The following is a 16,860-nucleotide window of genomic DNA, read 5'->3' as shown; positions in this document are numbered from 1 at the left end:
AAATAAAGCCCTACAGATAGAAACACAAGAAACCCTCCTAGGTGTGTGCTGGGCACAGTTTTGCATCTGACCCTGCCCTCAAGTTCAGCAGCTATGAATAGAGGCCTTGAATGCTAAGCTGTCTTCTGATCTATCTTGTTGACAAGCGTTTTGCCTGTTACTAAGTCATCCTTTTAGCATTCTCACATCTCTGCCAGATCAAGATCTCGGCTTAGCAGACTAGACATGGAAAATAGTTGCTAGTGCTTTCCATCAGGCTCAAATAGTAATGAGGGGGCAACTGATTTTTATTAGCCCACCAATTCAACTCACCAGTGATGAAGTTGCTTTCTTCAACCCTCATTTTTCAAATCCAGAGTTTTTCAAGTTATTTCTGGGAGTGGCACAGAAAATGTTCAAAGCATAAATAACTTACATTTCCTTTAAACTCGCTAATGCCGTAGAACCCTTTCAACAGCATTCACACAAGCAACAATAGGTTACATCATACACAAGGACTGGAAATTACTGATCCAGGACTGCTGAACATGTGATATTAATACAAAAACTTTTTCAAGAACTTTACCAAAACTTTCAATTCTAGCTCTAAAAATCTCTCTTTTTTAAATTTTTTGGCCTTGTGTTGCTATTGCTGTTAATTTCTACAACTGCAGTAAAACTCCTTCGTTCCAACAAAGTAAGGATGGGTCAAGTGATGGCCAAAGTACTTTAGGAGAAAATGTTAATATTTCAAAAAACAAAACCAAAGTTAGGATCACAGAATCTTGTAGCTAAAGGGGCCTCACATGTCATTTGAGCCTCATCTCCCTCATTTCACAAATGAGGCACTGAGGCCTCATCAGTGGCTATAAAACAATTTTGAAACTTTTTTTCAACATTAATATGTCTGGTTTTAAATCAAATATCCCTGGTTCCAACATCAATTGCAAAACTAGCACTAGAATCTAGGACTCCTAACTTAAGCTCCTCCAGCCCTCTTTCTACCATAAAAATATGGATATAATACAGAACATGAGGGTCTGTGTTGAAAGCTTTGCAGGAAAGTGAAGACATACATATCCACATAAGTAAGCAAAGTTTCTGATATATTTTACAATTCAGTATTTCTCTGTAAGTTTGTTTATACCTGTAATTTTCTAACTAAATCCTTCTTTCTAAATAGCGCATAGGTATAGCCCCTCCCACCCTTTGATGCCAAAAAAATGAAATTAGTAATTAAGTTTCTAAATTGAGAAAACTTTTCTGAACCCAGGCAAGACACCGCTGTGTTCACAATCACTTCTTGGCTCAAATGTTTGCCCCTCCCCACTGCGAAATTCAGTTATTTATTTTTCAGGAGCAAGAGTGGAAGCACTAAAACACCCAAGGCACCTAGCCCCTAGGTTTACAATTCTGAGCCCTGTATCCTGGAGAGATTAAAGCTTTGGAGCAAGGATGCATCGGGACAGGACTTCGCTTCAAAGGGAAGCCATTCCCGCCGGCTTCTTAAAAGAACGCAGTTACTTCAGCTACTAGTAGTCACTTCTCACTCTGCTTTTACACTTGGTTGGTTTCTTTTTCTTTTTCTTTTTTTTAATAAAAGAATGAATTCATCGTTTTTTAATCCCCCAAGAGCAGGGTGAAGGACAATCATTTGATTTTCTTTGTCTTGGTGGGCAATGCCCGCTTTCTGGGCGTGAGCATCCCTGTCTCTTAGGCACCCAGGGATCCTCCATGTCACGATCTCACAGGATGACTTTCCTTTTTAACAGACGAGCTACGATATATACTGACCCTAGATTTACCCATTTGGAAATGGTTAGGGATTAAAAGTTCTTCAAGCCAGCGGATTCTTGGTTTCTAATTGCTAATGTTTGAAGTCAGTTTGATTCCTCGGAAATTTGTTCTGCCTGATGAAAGCAAAAGCTCGAACTCCCCTCAGGGCGTGAGGTGTAAGACCCTTGGGTTCCATTTGCATTTCTGGTTTGCTGTTGGCGGGTTCCTGATTTGTTTTTGTTTTGTTTTGTTTTGTTTTGTTTGTGGGGGGGGGTGTCTTTCACCAGGGCCTTCCTGGTTAGCCCAGGGTCCCCACATTTCTCCAGAATGTAAATAGAGCTCAGAACAGCGGCCATCCCTCAGGGTTTCGGGTCCCGGGTTTCCAAGGCCCCGCGATAACCCCGGGCGCACGCGGCGCGGCGAGGCCAGGCGAGGCGAGGCCAGGCGAGGCCAGGCGGCTGGGCCAGCGCGGAGCCCCGGGCGCGAGAACAGGAACTCGGGCCGGCACACTGAGGCGGTGCAGCCCAGCCGCGCCTGACCCGGCCGCCGTTCCCGCCCCGCGGCGCCTCCAAGGCCCGGCCGAGGGGCCGAGGACCGGCAGACGTGGCCACGGCCCAATTCTGACTTGTGAAGGTCACCGAAACTGCTCTGTTTTCCCAGAGATGGGTTGACGGAAAGAGATGCAATCCCAGTTCCTTCTGGGGCGAAACGGAATCTGAAATTCTTGGAGAGGGGGAAGAACTGGACGTTTTCATCGTGCGTGGAGGAAAATTGGGGGAGGGGAAGTGAGTGGCAAGTAAGGGGGTTAACTGCTTCCCGGACCCCTATCCGGAGCTTAAACTACACGTCCCCGGGTGTGGGACAGTAAAAGAGAACGCAGCGGTGAGGGGATTAGGAAAATCGGTTCATCCAGTTGAGAACTAGGAGCTAAAAAAAACTCCAAGGCTCCGAGCTAGGTCTATAATAAATACCTAAATCTCTAATGTTCCCTTTCCAAGGGAACTCTACTCGCCATCTGTAGTGGGTGGTTTGTGTTTTTGTTTTTTAATCCTCTAAAGTGTATGGCAACATTTTGGAAACTGTCAGCTCATTTGAGCCTTGGCAACTATATTGTAGAAAATATACGACGACAAGTAAGAGGACGCTTTTACATACATTCTTTATGTTCTTAAATTAATTTCCCCAAATCACGATGTTTCTCTAGTTATTTCTATAAGCCATTTTTATTATTAAGATTTCTTAGTTATTCCGTTTGCTTTCTACATGGAAGAACATGAAACCACTTTTTAGAATAAAAAGCACCATTCTGCCCATCCAAAATTAATACAAATTACAAAATTAAATTTAGTTACAAAAATTCCACTCTCCCTGTTCCTTTAAATAGCATCTGTACAGTCTCAATTTCTGGTATTTTGACTGGTACTTTTTTTTTTTTTTTCCTTCTTTTTTGAGACAGAGTCTTGCTCTGTCACCCAGGCTGGAGTGCAGTGGCACGATCTCGGCTCATTGCAACCTCGGCATCCTGGTTCAAGCGATTCTCCTGCCTCAGCCTCCCGAATAGCTGGGATTACAGGCCCCCACCACCACACCCAGCTAATATTTGTGTTTTTAGTAGAAACAGGGTTTCACCATCTTGGCCAGGCTGGTCTTGAACTCCTGACCTCGTGATCCACCCGCCTTGGCCTCCCGAAATGCTGGGATTACGCCTGGCCTTGACTGGTACTTCTGACTTTGGTCACAGTCATCTGTTTATTTACAAGTTAAATGACAATGCCCATTACCTGGAAGTTTCAAAACTGGGATACTCTAGAATCGTCCCATGATACCTAGGGGTGACAAAACTTTTGGCCTCCCAAATTTTATACATTCCCAATTTGTTAAACTGGCCACACACACACACACACACACACACACACAATGGCAGTTTCTTGTCCCAAATTTTATCTACCTCCAATTCAGAACTGACATTTTGATGTGGATATAGTGTTCTGGTGATATTATAGTGTTCACACACATAAGTTTGTATATAAACACATACATTTGTGAACATATGTTTTATACACTTATCCATAAAATATATAAAACACTAGCTAATATTTAAAGTATAAAATGAAAAGTAGTCATTTGCAAGGCCTGTTTTCACTTCTGGTATCAAAAGCTCATCACCAGTTTTGCAGTCTGCAAGATATCTTGCCTAAAAGTGAAGCCATTAATGGCACTGAAGAAATGTTGATTGGTCCTCACCAGTTGCTTGAATTCCCCTTTTCCCATTTCACAGCGGGTCCTCCCTACCAAATCACATTTTCCACCTCTGACACTTAGAGCAAGGGCCTCACTTAAATTAACTAATGATTATCCTTCCCCCAAGAAGTGTAAACAGGACCCTAATTTATAAATTTGCTAATTGCTGTTCCCAGTGCAGACCCCTGAGTATCTCAGTCATGCACATATAAAATTCCAGACTTACTAGAAACCAGGAAAAGCGAAGCAAAAATAAACTACACGGATGAGAAAGAGTAAGGAAAAGAGATTCCACATTCCACCAGTTCCTTAGTTTTCCCTTTTGTGAAAAGTATCTCAAAAGGTCAAAACATAAATCTCAGATGGGAAAATCATTTAAATATTTTCTCCTATTGAACAACTTTATCTTTTGAGAGTATGAAAGCAATAACCAGCTACGCTCCCAGAATAATAATCGAATGGAGTCCTGTTTCCAGAAAGGAGAAAGGTATATAGCATGGCAATCTGCCCTTTATCCCTGTGGAATTTGCACAGTTTAGCCTTGCTTTAAAAAACAAAAAACAAACAAAACAAAAAACTATAGACACCCTGAGAAGGAATTCACAGATTTAAGAGGTAATTGTTTTTCTCCCGGGTGTGAGAAATAAAGTTCTGCCAGAGTCTATAATCAGGATCTCAAAGCAGTCCTCTCATCTTGTAATTTTTTTTTGTCAATAGAACGATTGTGATGGACCTGAAATATTTCACTCAATAATAGCATTGAGTGCCCTAAGAGAGGACTGGATGAACACAATGTTTAGGCCTTCTAAGCCAAAATGTATTTGTCCCTTTCTCCTTGTGGCCTAATATGAGCGTTAATGACGAGGGACTCGTTTCCATGTTTACACTCATGAAGAACAGTATACAGATAAATGGAGAACACAAACCACAATACCCAGTATTTTACACAAACCACAATACCCAGTTTAGGCATTGCATGCCATTCTTCACTCACTCCTCACATGCTGTCTATATTAAAAGCTATTTTAAACAAATTTTCTTTCATAATTAAAAGATTTTTATACCATTTGAAGTAATTGGTATGGGAGGTGTCAGAAAAATGTCAGACAATTTGTGTCACCATCATTTCAGTCTGAATTCCTGCTTAAGAAATTTAATTCTCCCTTCCTCCCTGCATGAAGGTTGCCCCCATGAAACTTTCCTTCTGGGAATTTCACCTATACAAATCAAGATACCCAAAGTGGCAAGCTCAGAGCCCAAATATAGTGCTCAGTAAGAAATAACGTTGAGTTGGGAGTAGAAGATCTGAATTCAGAATTGCAGCGCCCGTAGACTGTGTGTGAAGCTGCCTGGAAAGCCTTCGCTGCCCATGAGGTTTGTGCTTCCCCAGCGGGTCTCTGAGGCGCAGAGGTGGACGCCAGAGGCGGGTGAGGGGTCGCCCTGCACTTCGTGGCAGCAAAGGGAGAGACCCGCACACCCGCTTGTGATCCCTGGGTCTATCATTACTGGCTTCTGAAGCGCGGGAACCTAGGGTGGGAAGGGACCTTTGGAAATGCAAACCACAGCCCATTTTACCTCCTCCCCATCACAGTCCGGACTCTGCATCTGGGTTTTCCCATTCACTGAACTTCCCATTGCCCTCGTGCAATTTTCCGTGGTCACTTCTTTGGGTGGGAACAGGTTACAATTACTTCCCTTTGCCTACTGGTTTGTATTGTGCCACCGCGCAGGAGCCGGAGTTTTACCTAGAATGTCTTCATAACCATCTCAGCTGCTCGGGAACCCAGCCCCGCGCACCCAAAGGGCTTCTAATTTAGTAAGATCAGATCAGTGCGCAGAAAAAGGCCCTTGGAGGTCATCCTCTCAGCGAACAATACTCCTCACTGGCCCATGACAAATTCGGGCCTTATCTCCCTCTCGCTTCCCTTCACACAAGGTCACTTACCAAAAAGGTGACCTCCGCGGAAGACCGTTTTAACCTGACAAGCGAGTGCCTTTTGTAGGTCCACCAGGCCTCACCCTTGACTCCTCGAAGCCACGAACCTCCAGGCCAGCACCAGTGCAGGGGCGTGTACAGCAGAGACGAACCAAGGTTCCTTATCCCTGGACTCTACCCCAGCAGACCCTCCGGCATCTCACTCTACACGTTCGCGGAACACCCTGTCCCTGCGGTCCGAACTCCGGCCTGTGCCCTGGCTGGCGCTTGCCCCGCGCAAACACACACACATTCTCCCCCGCTGGCTTGAACTCATCCCTTTTTATTTGTTACTTAAACGTCAGTGAAGAGTCACTTCCTCCGTGTTCACCCTGTTTCCCTATTGGGGGTTGGAGGTGGGTAGAGAGGTGATGTCAGAATTAAAATCTCCGAGTTTTATTTTGAGCAAACAAACCATAAACTGGCAGATTAATTCATGTGACCACTTGATCTAGATAACTCCAAAGAAAAAAGTGCCCTGGGGCGGCCGCGCTTACTGCACGGGCTCTTCCTGTCTCATTTCACTAGGAGTTGAGCTGTCGGGTGCGTTCGGGAATGCGGGACCTGCCACGTGTGCACGTGTACGCGGAGTGTCAATCTGCCTGCGTATTCTTGGGTGTGCCTGTCTAGGTGCCCACCCGCGCGCGCCACCACCTCCCCAGGCCTCTGGAGTGCAGCGGCTGCGTGGCCCGGCCCGAAGTCTCTGGAGGAGGAAATCCTTCCACAGAAGGTTTGAATTATTTCGCTCCGCGGGAGACCCGGCTTCGGCAGCACTCAGCAGATTTTGGCGGGAAAGGCCCAAGCCCTAGCTGAGGACTCCGGGTGGAGCCGGGGCTGAGGTCCGAGCGCAGATGGCGCCGCCGAGCGCCTGAAATATACTTGCAAGGCCGAAGCCAGAGCAGCTGTTCCAGCCGATCCTAGCTCTAAAGTTCCTCTGTTGCTCTGGGAGAGGGCGGGGACGAGCAGGCTCCAGAGCCAGGCCCCTCCGAGGCTGGTCTTGAGGCACTCCTAGCGGCTTCTCCAAAAGACGAGTGCCGGCGTAGGCATGACGACAGTGAGGGTACCTCACAGACCCTTCTCCAAAGTCTGGCGGGCCTTGGGGTTTTTCGGGGCCACCAGGCTCGGTGGAATTTTTGAAACACTTTCGAAATACATAGTTTCCTCGGTGGAGTGAGTGCCTACAACGCGCAGGCCGGACGGATCCCGCGTTGCTGCAGGTTGTGCCCCAGGCTGCGGGTGCTTGGGCGCCAACTAAAGCCAGCTCTGTCCAGACGCGGAAAGAAAAATGGGCTGTGAGAAAGCAAAAGGCCGCGATTTTGAATGAAAAGGCCGCGTTTTGAATGAAAGTTAAACATTAAAATCTGACCCTAAGGTTGTCTAAAGATCGCAGAATTTTGAGGCTCCGGCAGAGCGGACTGAAAAACCGTGTCATGAGAGATGGTGAGAATACTCTAGGCATGAACGTGTGCGTGTGTGTGAGTGTTTAATTCTTCCCCCAAAACAATTTTTTGTTCTTTTCCTATTCCGGGTTTGTTATCGGCCTAGGGCGGGAGAGCCACACAGCGGCTTCTTGGCCCTAAGAAGAAGAGAGTTGAAACATAATGACGCTCACCCGGGAAGAGACGCTGCCCTGGGCACAATAGGGTCGTCTGCGCTACTCCTCCATACACAGATCTTTAAATGTGACCCTGTGTGTGTTCGTTAGGGTGCTACAGTACAGCAAAATAAAGGCCTAAAAAGAACTCCAGCCGCGGTCGCGCCTTTCGCTACTGCCTGAGTCTGGAGCCCACAGCGCCACCTCTTCTGCTCCCTGGACCACTGCGTCTCCACGCCATGGTGCCCTTTTTACTAAAAGATCTTTTCTCCTCCTATCAGCAAATCGTTAAAAAAAAAAAGTCTTAGCCATTGCGGGGGCTCCAACTTAAGGATTCCCCCGGCCCACTAAAAGGCTAGGCCCGGCCTGCAGCCCAGCTCTGCAGAAAGCCAGAGAGTGCTGGGCTTTCAGCTTCTTCCTCCTAGACCCTTGCCCCACAAATATATTTCGTTTTCTGTAATCCAAATACCCATCTTTTTCTTAAAAAAAAAAAAGATAACGTAATGGGAAATGACCACCCGAACTCTGTTACATAAAGTTAGTTCTGTTAGATCTTCCACCCCACCCCCATCCCGCGGGAGAGTAAATAGAATTCGGGAGCTCAGCTCCCCACGTTCACGCTCTGGAATGGTCTCTTTTTGCCTCATTCCCTAACTTTTCTCTCTTCCGCCTCCCGAATGGGGCTCAGGCTGAAGAGAACCGCAGAAAGAGCAAACTCTGATCTGAGTCTCTAATTATGACCCCATGTATTACCCCTTTTGAACATAAGGCCCTAGACGGGCTCCGTGAGAACTGGGGCCTCCCAAGAGAAAACTTCCCGGGGACAGGACGTCTGCCACGCGCAGCTAAACAACTTCTGTTTTTTCCGCCGTGGGGAAAATAAAAGAAACTTAAAAATTCTAAGGTGTCATAACCCCTGCAAGAACTTCTAACTGTATGAAGGCCCACGCGAGATTTTGACAATAGGTAAATGAGGTGAGGAAATAGGGTCTGGCCAGGGAAGGGAAACACACATTAGCCCTGGGTCCCTTTCTGGAATGCCCACGCAGGGGTCCGCGTGGACAAGCACTTGCATTCAAATACAGGAAAACGCTCGGACGGTCGAAATAAATCTCCTTTTAATTTTCTTTTCATCGACTAATAAAAATAATTCCCCAGCACTAAACTCAAATACCGTAACGGGCCACAAAAACACGGAGAATTCATAAAACTCTATCTCTGCAGGTCACCCGCTAATCGCATTATTATTAGCCTCGGGAGCATGGAAATTGAACTGTCACTGCCTAAAGAGAAAATGTAAGCGACAGCTGTCCCTCCTCTGAGTTGGACAGCTTTGCGGTTGGGATCCCCAAGTTCCTGAGCCCCTCAGTGCAGGCCGCTGCCCCCTCCCCAGGCTTGCCAGCGTGCGAAGCGGGGTCTACTCCCCAGCTCTGGCTGTTCAGCAGGAGCACCTTCCAGTATGGTTTTAGAAGTCCGAGCTGGAAAGCTTCTGAAACCGCTAAACCAAGTTGCGAGCGTTGTGTGTGTGCGTGCGCGCGCACACTCAAGATTCTTCCGACAACAGCTGTTCCCCCGGGCTGTTTTTGCACAGTTGAAATCTTGGCACTTAACACAAAACGTTAAAGTTGGCTTCTCCCCTCCTGGGGTTCTGTTAAAATACAGACATGACATCCGCCCTGCTTTTTTCATGTTCCGTGCACATAATATACATGGGTTACTGTAGGATCTGAGACACAAATCAATCGTACCCACACCCTAAATACACAGAGATGTGGGCCCTGAAGAGTGACCCAGGGAGTAGGGGGTCTAATACCCATTCTTGTTTCCGTAAACGCCAAAGGAGTAGAAATATAATTATGTTCCACCATCGAAAAGTTGGTGGGAGAAGGGCAAGGACGAGGTTGAAAGCTAAATGAGACAAACTGGTCATTCCCCCGAGACTGAGGTATTGGATTGAAGAACGCCGCGCCAGTCCTTCCGAGTTCTCAGAAGCTAGTCCCAGATCTCGACTCCCGCCGTTGCCTTCGGCCCGCGCCCCTCCCAATCCCAGGGACCGGCAGCCCCTTCACCCACGGACACCCAGAAAGCTGCGCTCTGCTCCCAAAAGAAGGAAATGCAAACAAAGAGGACTCCTTGCTTAGGTTGCCGACCAAAATGCAAGGCTCAGTTCAGCCCCCAAAATTGGTTCCGGTAAATTTAGGGAGGCTCAGGGCATTTGCGCGAAGAAAAAGAAACCTATGTTGGGTCACGGCAGGGCGTCAACGGCAGGGCCTAGCTCCTCACCGGCGACTGGCGACTGGCCCTTCGGCGTCCCCTCTCCGCCCGCCTCCCGCGGTCGGCTGCGACGCACTCACCCGGGTGAGGCTCCAGGCCGTGTGCCGCCGCGTCCTCCGTGTCTCCGAGTGGGCCCGCGGGGCTCAGCGCCTCCATGGACAGGTCCAGCCCCTTCTCCTCCCAGTCTCGCAGTTTCCGTTTTTTATTTGAGCCGATCAAGGCTTCAACGGAGAAGGCATGTGCTCGCGAGCTCAGGGCGACTGCAGATCTTCTCCTTTCACTCATTTTAGCCGCCCACACCCCTGCCTCCGCTCGCCCCCGTTACCGAGGGAGCAGCCGGCGCCCTGAAGCTCGGAGCGCCCACCGGGCCCGGCCCGGGAGAGGCAGAGGCGCGGCAGACGAGGCTGAGGCGGCGGCTCACGGGTTTCTGCACCCTCCCCCTGCGTCCTCCTCCGCCCTCCGCTGCCGGATCGGACCTGCGCCCCTACGCTGGCCCAGCTGCTAGGAACTAGCGCCCCGAACGCCGCCCGCTCGCTGCATGAGCGCCCGAGTCCTGCTTCCCACCCACCGGGGCAGGCGCTCACAGGCTGTGTCCCCTGAACTTCATCTTGTTTTTGTTATTATTATTATTCTCTCTCTCTCCTCTCTCTCTCTCTCTCTCCCCTCCCTCTCTTTTTCTCTCCTCCCTCTCTCTCTCTTCCTCTCTGCCTTCCCGTCCTCCCTCTGATCCAAACTTCTGGGAAACTTTTTTTTCCGCTGAATTCCTCCCTTCCCGAGGAACAGGGGGCAGGCGGTGCGCTCCTGTCCGAGGGGTGAGGGAGAGGGAGGGGGAGGAAGAAAAAGACTGAGGGGGAAAAAAGCCAGCCCCCAACCAATAGCGAGGAGGGAACAAGAGAAACCCCGAGAGCGCGAACCAATGAGAGGAAGGGAGAGACTGAGGCCCGGGCCAAGGCGGCGCGCCAGTCGTCCCCTGGATGCTCCTGGGCCGACTTTAACCCCTGGCTTCCCGGTTTCCCTATGGGTTACTCCAAGAGGGAGGTAGGACAGTTGAAAGTCCGGGTCTGATCTGCGCCTTTACAAACTCCTGCAAATCCCAAATCCATACGTTTTTCTTCCAGATCTGCCGGGTCTCATAGACGCTGCAAGCCCAGAGTCACTTTAGTTGCAGATCTGGAATTTGGGGACTCTGGCAAAATGTTAACCTGTCCAAAACGCCAGAAAACGATTATGATAATCTCGCATCAGCCCCAGGTGCTTTAGAATATGCTGGTTCCTCCTGGATTTCGCCGCACAGGTTTTTAATGTTCCTATTGAACGTTTTCTAAGCAAATCTGGGTAAGGCAAAAGGAAACAAACAAACAAACAAAAAGCTCTGTTACTAACCAGGGTCTTGTAACTGAAAATTCAAAGACCGCTTCCTCCTTCCAGCTCTACCTGGTGGAGAAGGAGACACAGGCGCCTTGAGAGCAAGGAGCGGGCGGCGGAGCGCAGCGTTTAGGGAGAGCTCCTCAGGCGTATTCCAGCTGGGCCCCGCACGCTGCAAATAAATACTCTTTCCGTATGGCCCGAACGTTGTGCTGAGCTTCGCCTATTCCGGGCTCTTGTTCCGGAGAACCTATGGAGAGGTGCCAGGCGAGAGCAACTAGGAACTTTAACATAAGAGAAGGAGCTTTTTCAAAATTCCCTGCAAATCCCGTTACCTCAAGAGCCTGGCTTTCCCGGCCAACTGATCTCCCCGCTGGCCGTCCCCCGCCTTTTTCAATCTCTAAGGACTGCATTCAATATGGATTTCTAAGGAATTTAAAATCCAACTCTCCGGGCCATTCTTAATTCCCACACCCCTTCCCAAGTTACGCCACTGGTCGAGGACGGCAGGAGACCCCCGAGTGCAGAGAAAGCTCAAACCCGCGGCGAAGTCCGTCCTAGCCAAGCTGGAAAAACGTCTCAGATTTCGCGGACAGCGGCCTAGACACAGCCCGATCTTCCAGTCCTAGCGCCCTGGTCGAGACAATTCTATCCTTTTGCAAAGAAGCCGGAAAGAGCTGGGTCCCGGGGGCGGGGGACAGACTGAGGGGCCAAGCAGTCCAGTCGTGACGACAGCCAGGCCCTGAGAAGTCTCCAAACCTGAAAGTTTAGGTTAGCGGGCCCACAGCCTGTTAAGATTTTTTGTTGTTGTTTTCGCGAGGCCCGGGAGAATCAGCTCTCCCACCTTGCGGCAAGAAAAGATGACTTGTCAGGCCTCTGAAACGCCGAATTCTCTGCCGGACTGCGGAGGGACCCAGGGAAATCTAGTCTTTATTATTACAGTTGGAAGTGCTCTGGTGCTGAAGGCAACCACAGTGTTGTGAATGCATCTTGGGCCTCTTTGGACAAGAGGCTATTTTTGCCCCCCACCTTCGCCCCCGCCTCAAATTAGGATCCAACCAGGATGTCGGGAAGCTAGCATCCCAGTGAATGCAAAAAGAACAATGGAAAAGTCACCGGATGAGTGTGATTCAGCCAAACCTGACCTCCCCAGAGCCTGTGTCTCAGGCTTAGAGGTCCCCAGGGAGCACGAACATGCACTCTAGGGAGCTGGAAGCAGGGTACCGGTCCCCGTCTCCTGCCGCTCTGCCCAGAGGACTTCGGGAGCCCGGATGGAGAGGCGCAGGATCTCCCACTTCAGTCACCATTTGGCGTTGCTTCCAGGAGTCGTCGCTGAAAGCCAGCGCGCATTCACTGCTACCGGGCTTCAGCAGAGAAGCTGGAGACAAGGCAGCCCGGAACCCGCAGTTTCCTTCCCCAGCGGCTGGGGCTTCTCTCTTAGCTCCCAACTCTGGTGTCGCCCGGCGTTTTCCGCCTGCGGCTGGAGCCTGCAGCTACCAAGCTCGGTGGGGTAGCAATAGGGCCGGCCTCTAGACTTTCCCAGCTCTTTTCTCCTCCCCATCGCCGGTATTTCCCATCTCTCTCTGGCAGCCTTTTTCCTTTCACAGCCTCTCACAGGCCTGGTTTGGACTGAGAAGCAGGTACACCATAGGCCTCACCCTCCCTGAGACCATGAAATTTTCTCAAAAAGGAGGACTTAGCCTGGGCAACATGGAGAAACCCCATCTCTACAAAAAATACAAAAGTTAGCCGGGTGTGGTGGTGTGGGCCTGTAGCCCCAGCTACTTAGGAGGCTGACATGGGAGGATCACCTGAGCCCGGAGGTCCAGGCTGAAGTGAGCCGAGATCCGGCCACTACACTCCAGACTGGATGACAGAGTGAGAACCTGTCTCAAAAATAGAAAAAAAAAAAAAAAAGGAGGACTTTTTGGTTATCCAGGAACCTAATTGCAGGTCTAGAGGCTCGATTGTTCCTGTGTGTCCAAGGACACAGCATCTGAGAGGCATACAAAGAGGAATAAGCAATGCCTTCAACAGCATGCATCTGCATCCTCCCGAAGCGTGCTCTCAGCAGAGTCAGTAGTCAGCGGGTAGAGTTCCCACACCCCTCCTTCAGATTGCACATGGGCTGCTCCCACCCCCATTCCACAGACACACATATCCTGGAATTGTAGGTTAGGCCACTAAAACCAATCGAACCCAAATGAAAGCAGGCTGGGTTTTAGCAGTCTTGAAAATAAGGGGTTTCCTCTAAGTAAATGGGAGGAGCAGTGAAAACTCCCGTGACTCTATAGGAGTTAATGTAAGGTTTTTAGCAGAAGCATGCACTCCTTGGTGGGTGACTCTGCTGATGGGGAGGAAAGTCTGGAGAAAGAGTAAGTGGGATGGCTTAATATGTGTACTTAGGTGTACACTGGTGTGCAGCTGAGGGAGGGTTTGGGAGATTACATGTAAGAACCTGGAAGTGTGATACAAATTTTTCTTCTACTGATTACATCAACGGGCTTTTAAAATCTCTCCTCATTATCCCAGTTTCTCTCTCTTTTACCCTTTATGGGTGGGGTGGGGTACCCAGTTTATGAGGCTAATTCCCTAGGCACTACCTATGTTTCCCTGCTACAGGCTCCAGCTTTTCGCCCTGAGTGGATCCTACAGGCGATCCACCCTGAAATGACTGAATGTCAGGGCTGTTTTAGGCCTGAAACTGGTTGACAAAGACCAGGCAAGATGTCTGCCTCCCACTTACTCCCTGCAGCCCCCCAAAAGGAAGCGAAGGTTATTGGGTACCTGGGAAGTCTGAGGAGCCCTGGGGTTTCACAGGCTACCTGCAGGGACTTACAGGGAAGTGGAGGTCCAGGCCTAGTCTTGGAAGAGGAAAAGTTAGAAAAAGAAAGGCAGTACAGTAACTGTTCACCTACAACTGACCATGTCCAGATATTTTGATTTTTCAAAGGAAGAGCAGAATAATGCGGCAACAGATCAGAGTCATAAACACAAATAGGCATTCCCAGAAACGGAGCGCCCACATCCTCCACATACCTGTCTTTTCGTCCCATTACCCCACACTGAATAGCACCTTAAATAACACCACTGCTAATGCCTCAATACCAAGGTGAACCACCAGCCGGCTTTGATTTCGGAGTTTTGAGTGAGTAATTGAAAACAAAGTTAAAAATAGTTGGCCAGCGGGACATATTAGGCTGCCCTTAAACACGTGGGTAGGACACCCTGTGGGGGTGAGAGAATTACAATGAATTCGCCCATCAAGGTAGGTATAAAACATTATGAGGCGTCTATGGGGTGGGAAGAAACCATATAGACTGCAAGGCGAACTTGAAGCCTAGTGACCAGGTCCGGTTCACCTCCAAACTGTGTGACCTTCGGCAAGTCGATTAATGGCCCATGCCTCAGTTTCCCTATCCTCAGAGTGAAGGGGTTCTTAAAACTTTACAACTAAGAAGAGCAGGCAAGGTCATCGACCCTGGGGCCGGGCCAGACAGACCTGAGATTTTATTATTGCTGTGATCGAATCTTCTGGGAATGTGAGGTCAACGATTCCATTTTTCACGTATTTTGCCAAATCGATGCCCCTAAAGCAAAACAAAGCAAAACAACACAAAACAAAAAACAAAAAACACAGGAGCACGAAATGGGACAGCATAACTGATCTGGAACCCTCGGGCGTGGTGAGATGGGGAAAGGGAGTGGATTTCTGGAAACGTCCGCCCAACGCCAGATCCGCGGAGGCGGCGTGGGCCCACTCTTGCAGACCGCACCTCCAGTCGCTCCTTCAAGTCGCAGAGAGCTGCGGGACCCGCATAAGTCGTTAACTATTCAACCACCCCCTCGCACTTTTTAAAAATAAAAGTCCGTGGGGGTGAAAGGTCTTTAATGATGTTTTTTTGTTTTCACGAAATAAAATCTTTTATTTTTATTTTAAACCAGCAGCGTGCCCATCCCTTGGTCCTTCCAGATGTTTGCAATAAAATCGCAGGTTTTGCCTTTGGGACTGGAAATAAAATTTAACGGCCTTCACCCTGTAATTATTCTCTTAGCTTGCCCTTCATAAATTTATCTGCTTTCTATCGGCATTGGGGCAAGAGGCGAGCGAAAAGGGGGGGAAAGCCCCGATTTTATATTTGTGACTATAAAAAAGCGCCACCCGGTTTCCTCGCCTTCGGCCGCCGCGGTGTGGCCGGCAGAGCCGGGCCCGGCGGGCCGCAAAATTGCGCTATTGTTCGCTGACTTCGGTCTGCGCAGAAGCAGGGCCCCTCCACAAAGGGAGCCTTGTGTGGCCAGGCCGGAGCGGCCGCGCCCAAGAGGTGAGGAAATCCTGTTCCCCCAGGCCCAGCTTCTCTTTCCCCACGGCGTTTAGCGCAACGCCGCAGCCCGACCTTCGACTGCAGCGTGCGCCGCGGCAGGCGCCAGCTCCGGCCCTCCCAGCCTTCGCAGGATGTAGGATGCAGGATGCGTAACTTCGAGCCTGAGCTGGGCCCACAGAGCATGTGGGAGGAGCCTGCCTCAGGTTACCAAGGCGGAAAGTCAGGCCTAGGGTGCGAGGTGAAGGGGCTTTCTGGGAAGCCCTCCAGCCCCTCTCCTGGGCCTTGCTTCCGCAATGCTGGAAGGTAACATTCTGCACTCTCAGGAGCTCGGGATTGCTTGGCAGGACCATAAAACCCAATCCAAAGTCAGCGAGTTTTGAGGCCCCAACGTGCACCCACCCCGAAAAAAATACGGCTACATTAGCAACTACCATATACGTTTTATAGGAAGCTAAGTGCAAGCATCATGCACGTATCATGTGTGACTACAGAAAGACATAAGTTTATCCAGCAGCACACATAAGCATGCAAACACTTCGTATACCCAGACGCGTTGTATCCATGTACCTTTCTAGAATCGAACATGAATGTGGAAACAATACGTACATGGGTACACAGCGTCACACACAGGCATGTGAGGAAACATCCTGGCCCCACTCGGTTGCCCCCAAGGTCTGCAGAAATCAACACGCATCCCTCCTGCTGCATCTCTTGTCCCCAATCCATAACTCTCCCGGGATCTCCCTGGCTTCTTGAAGCTTAATCCATGTGGCTGTCCTGTAGCCTCCTCTCCTTTATCTGGAAAGGATTGCCTGAATGGTCAAGGTGTCTGAAGCAACAAAAGAAATGAAATATGAGGAGTACCCAGCTTCCAGCTCTCGCTCCCCGGAGAGCCACCCAGTTCTTGGGGGAGACTAGGACTTTTTCCAAAGCCCCAAGATCCTCAGTAGGGACTGACAAACAGGACAGTGAGAAATGGTGGGGCCAAGTGGGAGCAACAGGGCTTTGTCTTGCTTTCATGTGCAGCCCCTTGGCCCTTTAGTCGGCAGGCCTCAGGCCAAAAAGCCAAATCTTGGGAGCCAGATGAGTCGTACACAGAGAATTCTTCCCTGTTCTTTCTGGTCTCAGGAACCCCAGTTTTACCAGGTTCACCCCCTAAATGTGACTCCATCTCCCGCTTCATGCTGGGTTTGCAGGTGCTTGGCTAAGCAGAGTTCTTCCTTTAGTTTTTCCACTGAGAGGAAGAATTATCTAAAGCTTATACGGGAAGAAGGACCAGACCCTGCGGTCTAACTCTGTAGCAACCTTGGGACATAAAAGGGTTACCTGAGGTT

At 49.5% G+C, this 16,860-nt stretch overlaps 1 protein-coding gene across 1 annotated transcript in view; it reads right to left on the bottom strand.

Annotated features, from left to right (window-relative positions):
* The window catches only part of TBX15 (T-box transcription factor 15), a 106,489-nt gene extending 95,819 nt beyond the window's left edge, over positions 1–10,670 (bottom strand). Inside the window, exon 1 of the mRNA XM_005542173.5 lies at positions 9,920–10,670. Within this exon, the coding sequence (XP_005542230.1) occupies positions 9,920–10,124 (205 nt within the window). The 5' untranslated portion in view covers positions 10,125–10,670. The remainder of the gene's footprint in view (positions 1–9,919) is intronic.
* Between the last annotated feature and the right edge of the window lie 6,190 nt (positions 10,671–16,860).

The sequence above is a fragment of the Macaca fascicularis genome, chromosome 1 (genome assembly GCF_037993035.2).
Source record: "Macaca fascicularis isolate 582-1 chromosome 1, T2T-MFA8v1.1".
In the NCBI taxonomy this organism is placed as follows: domain Eukaryota; kingdom Metazoa; phylum Chordata; class Mammalia; order Primates; family Cercopithecidae; genus Macaca; species Macaca fascicularis.
Note: the sequence above shows the minus strand (reverse complement) of the source record. Positions and strands in the feature narration are given on the sequence as shown.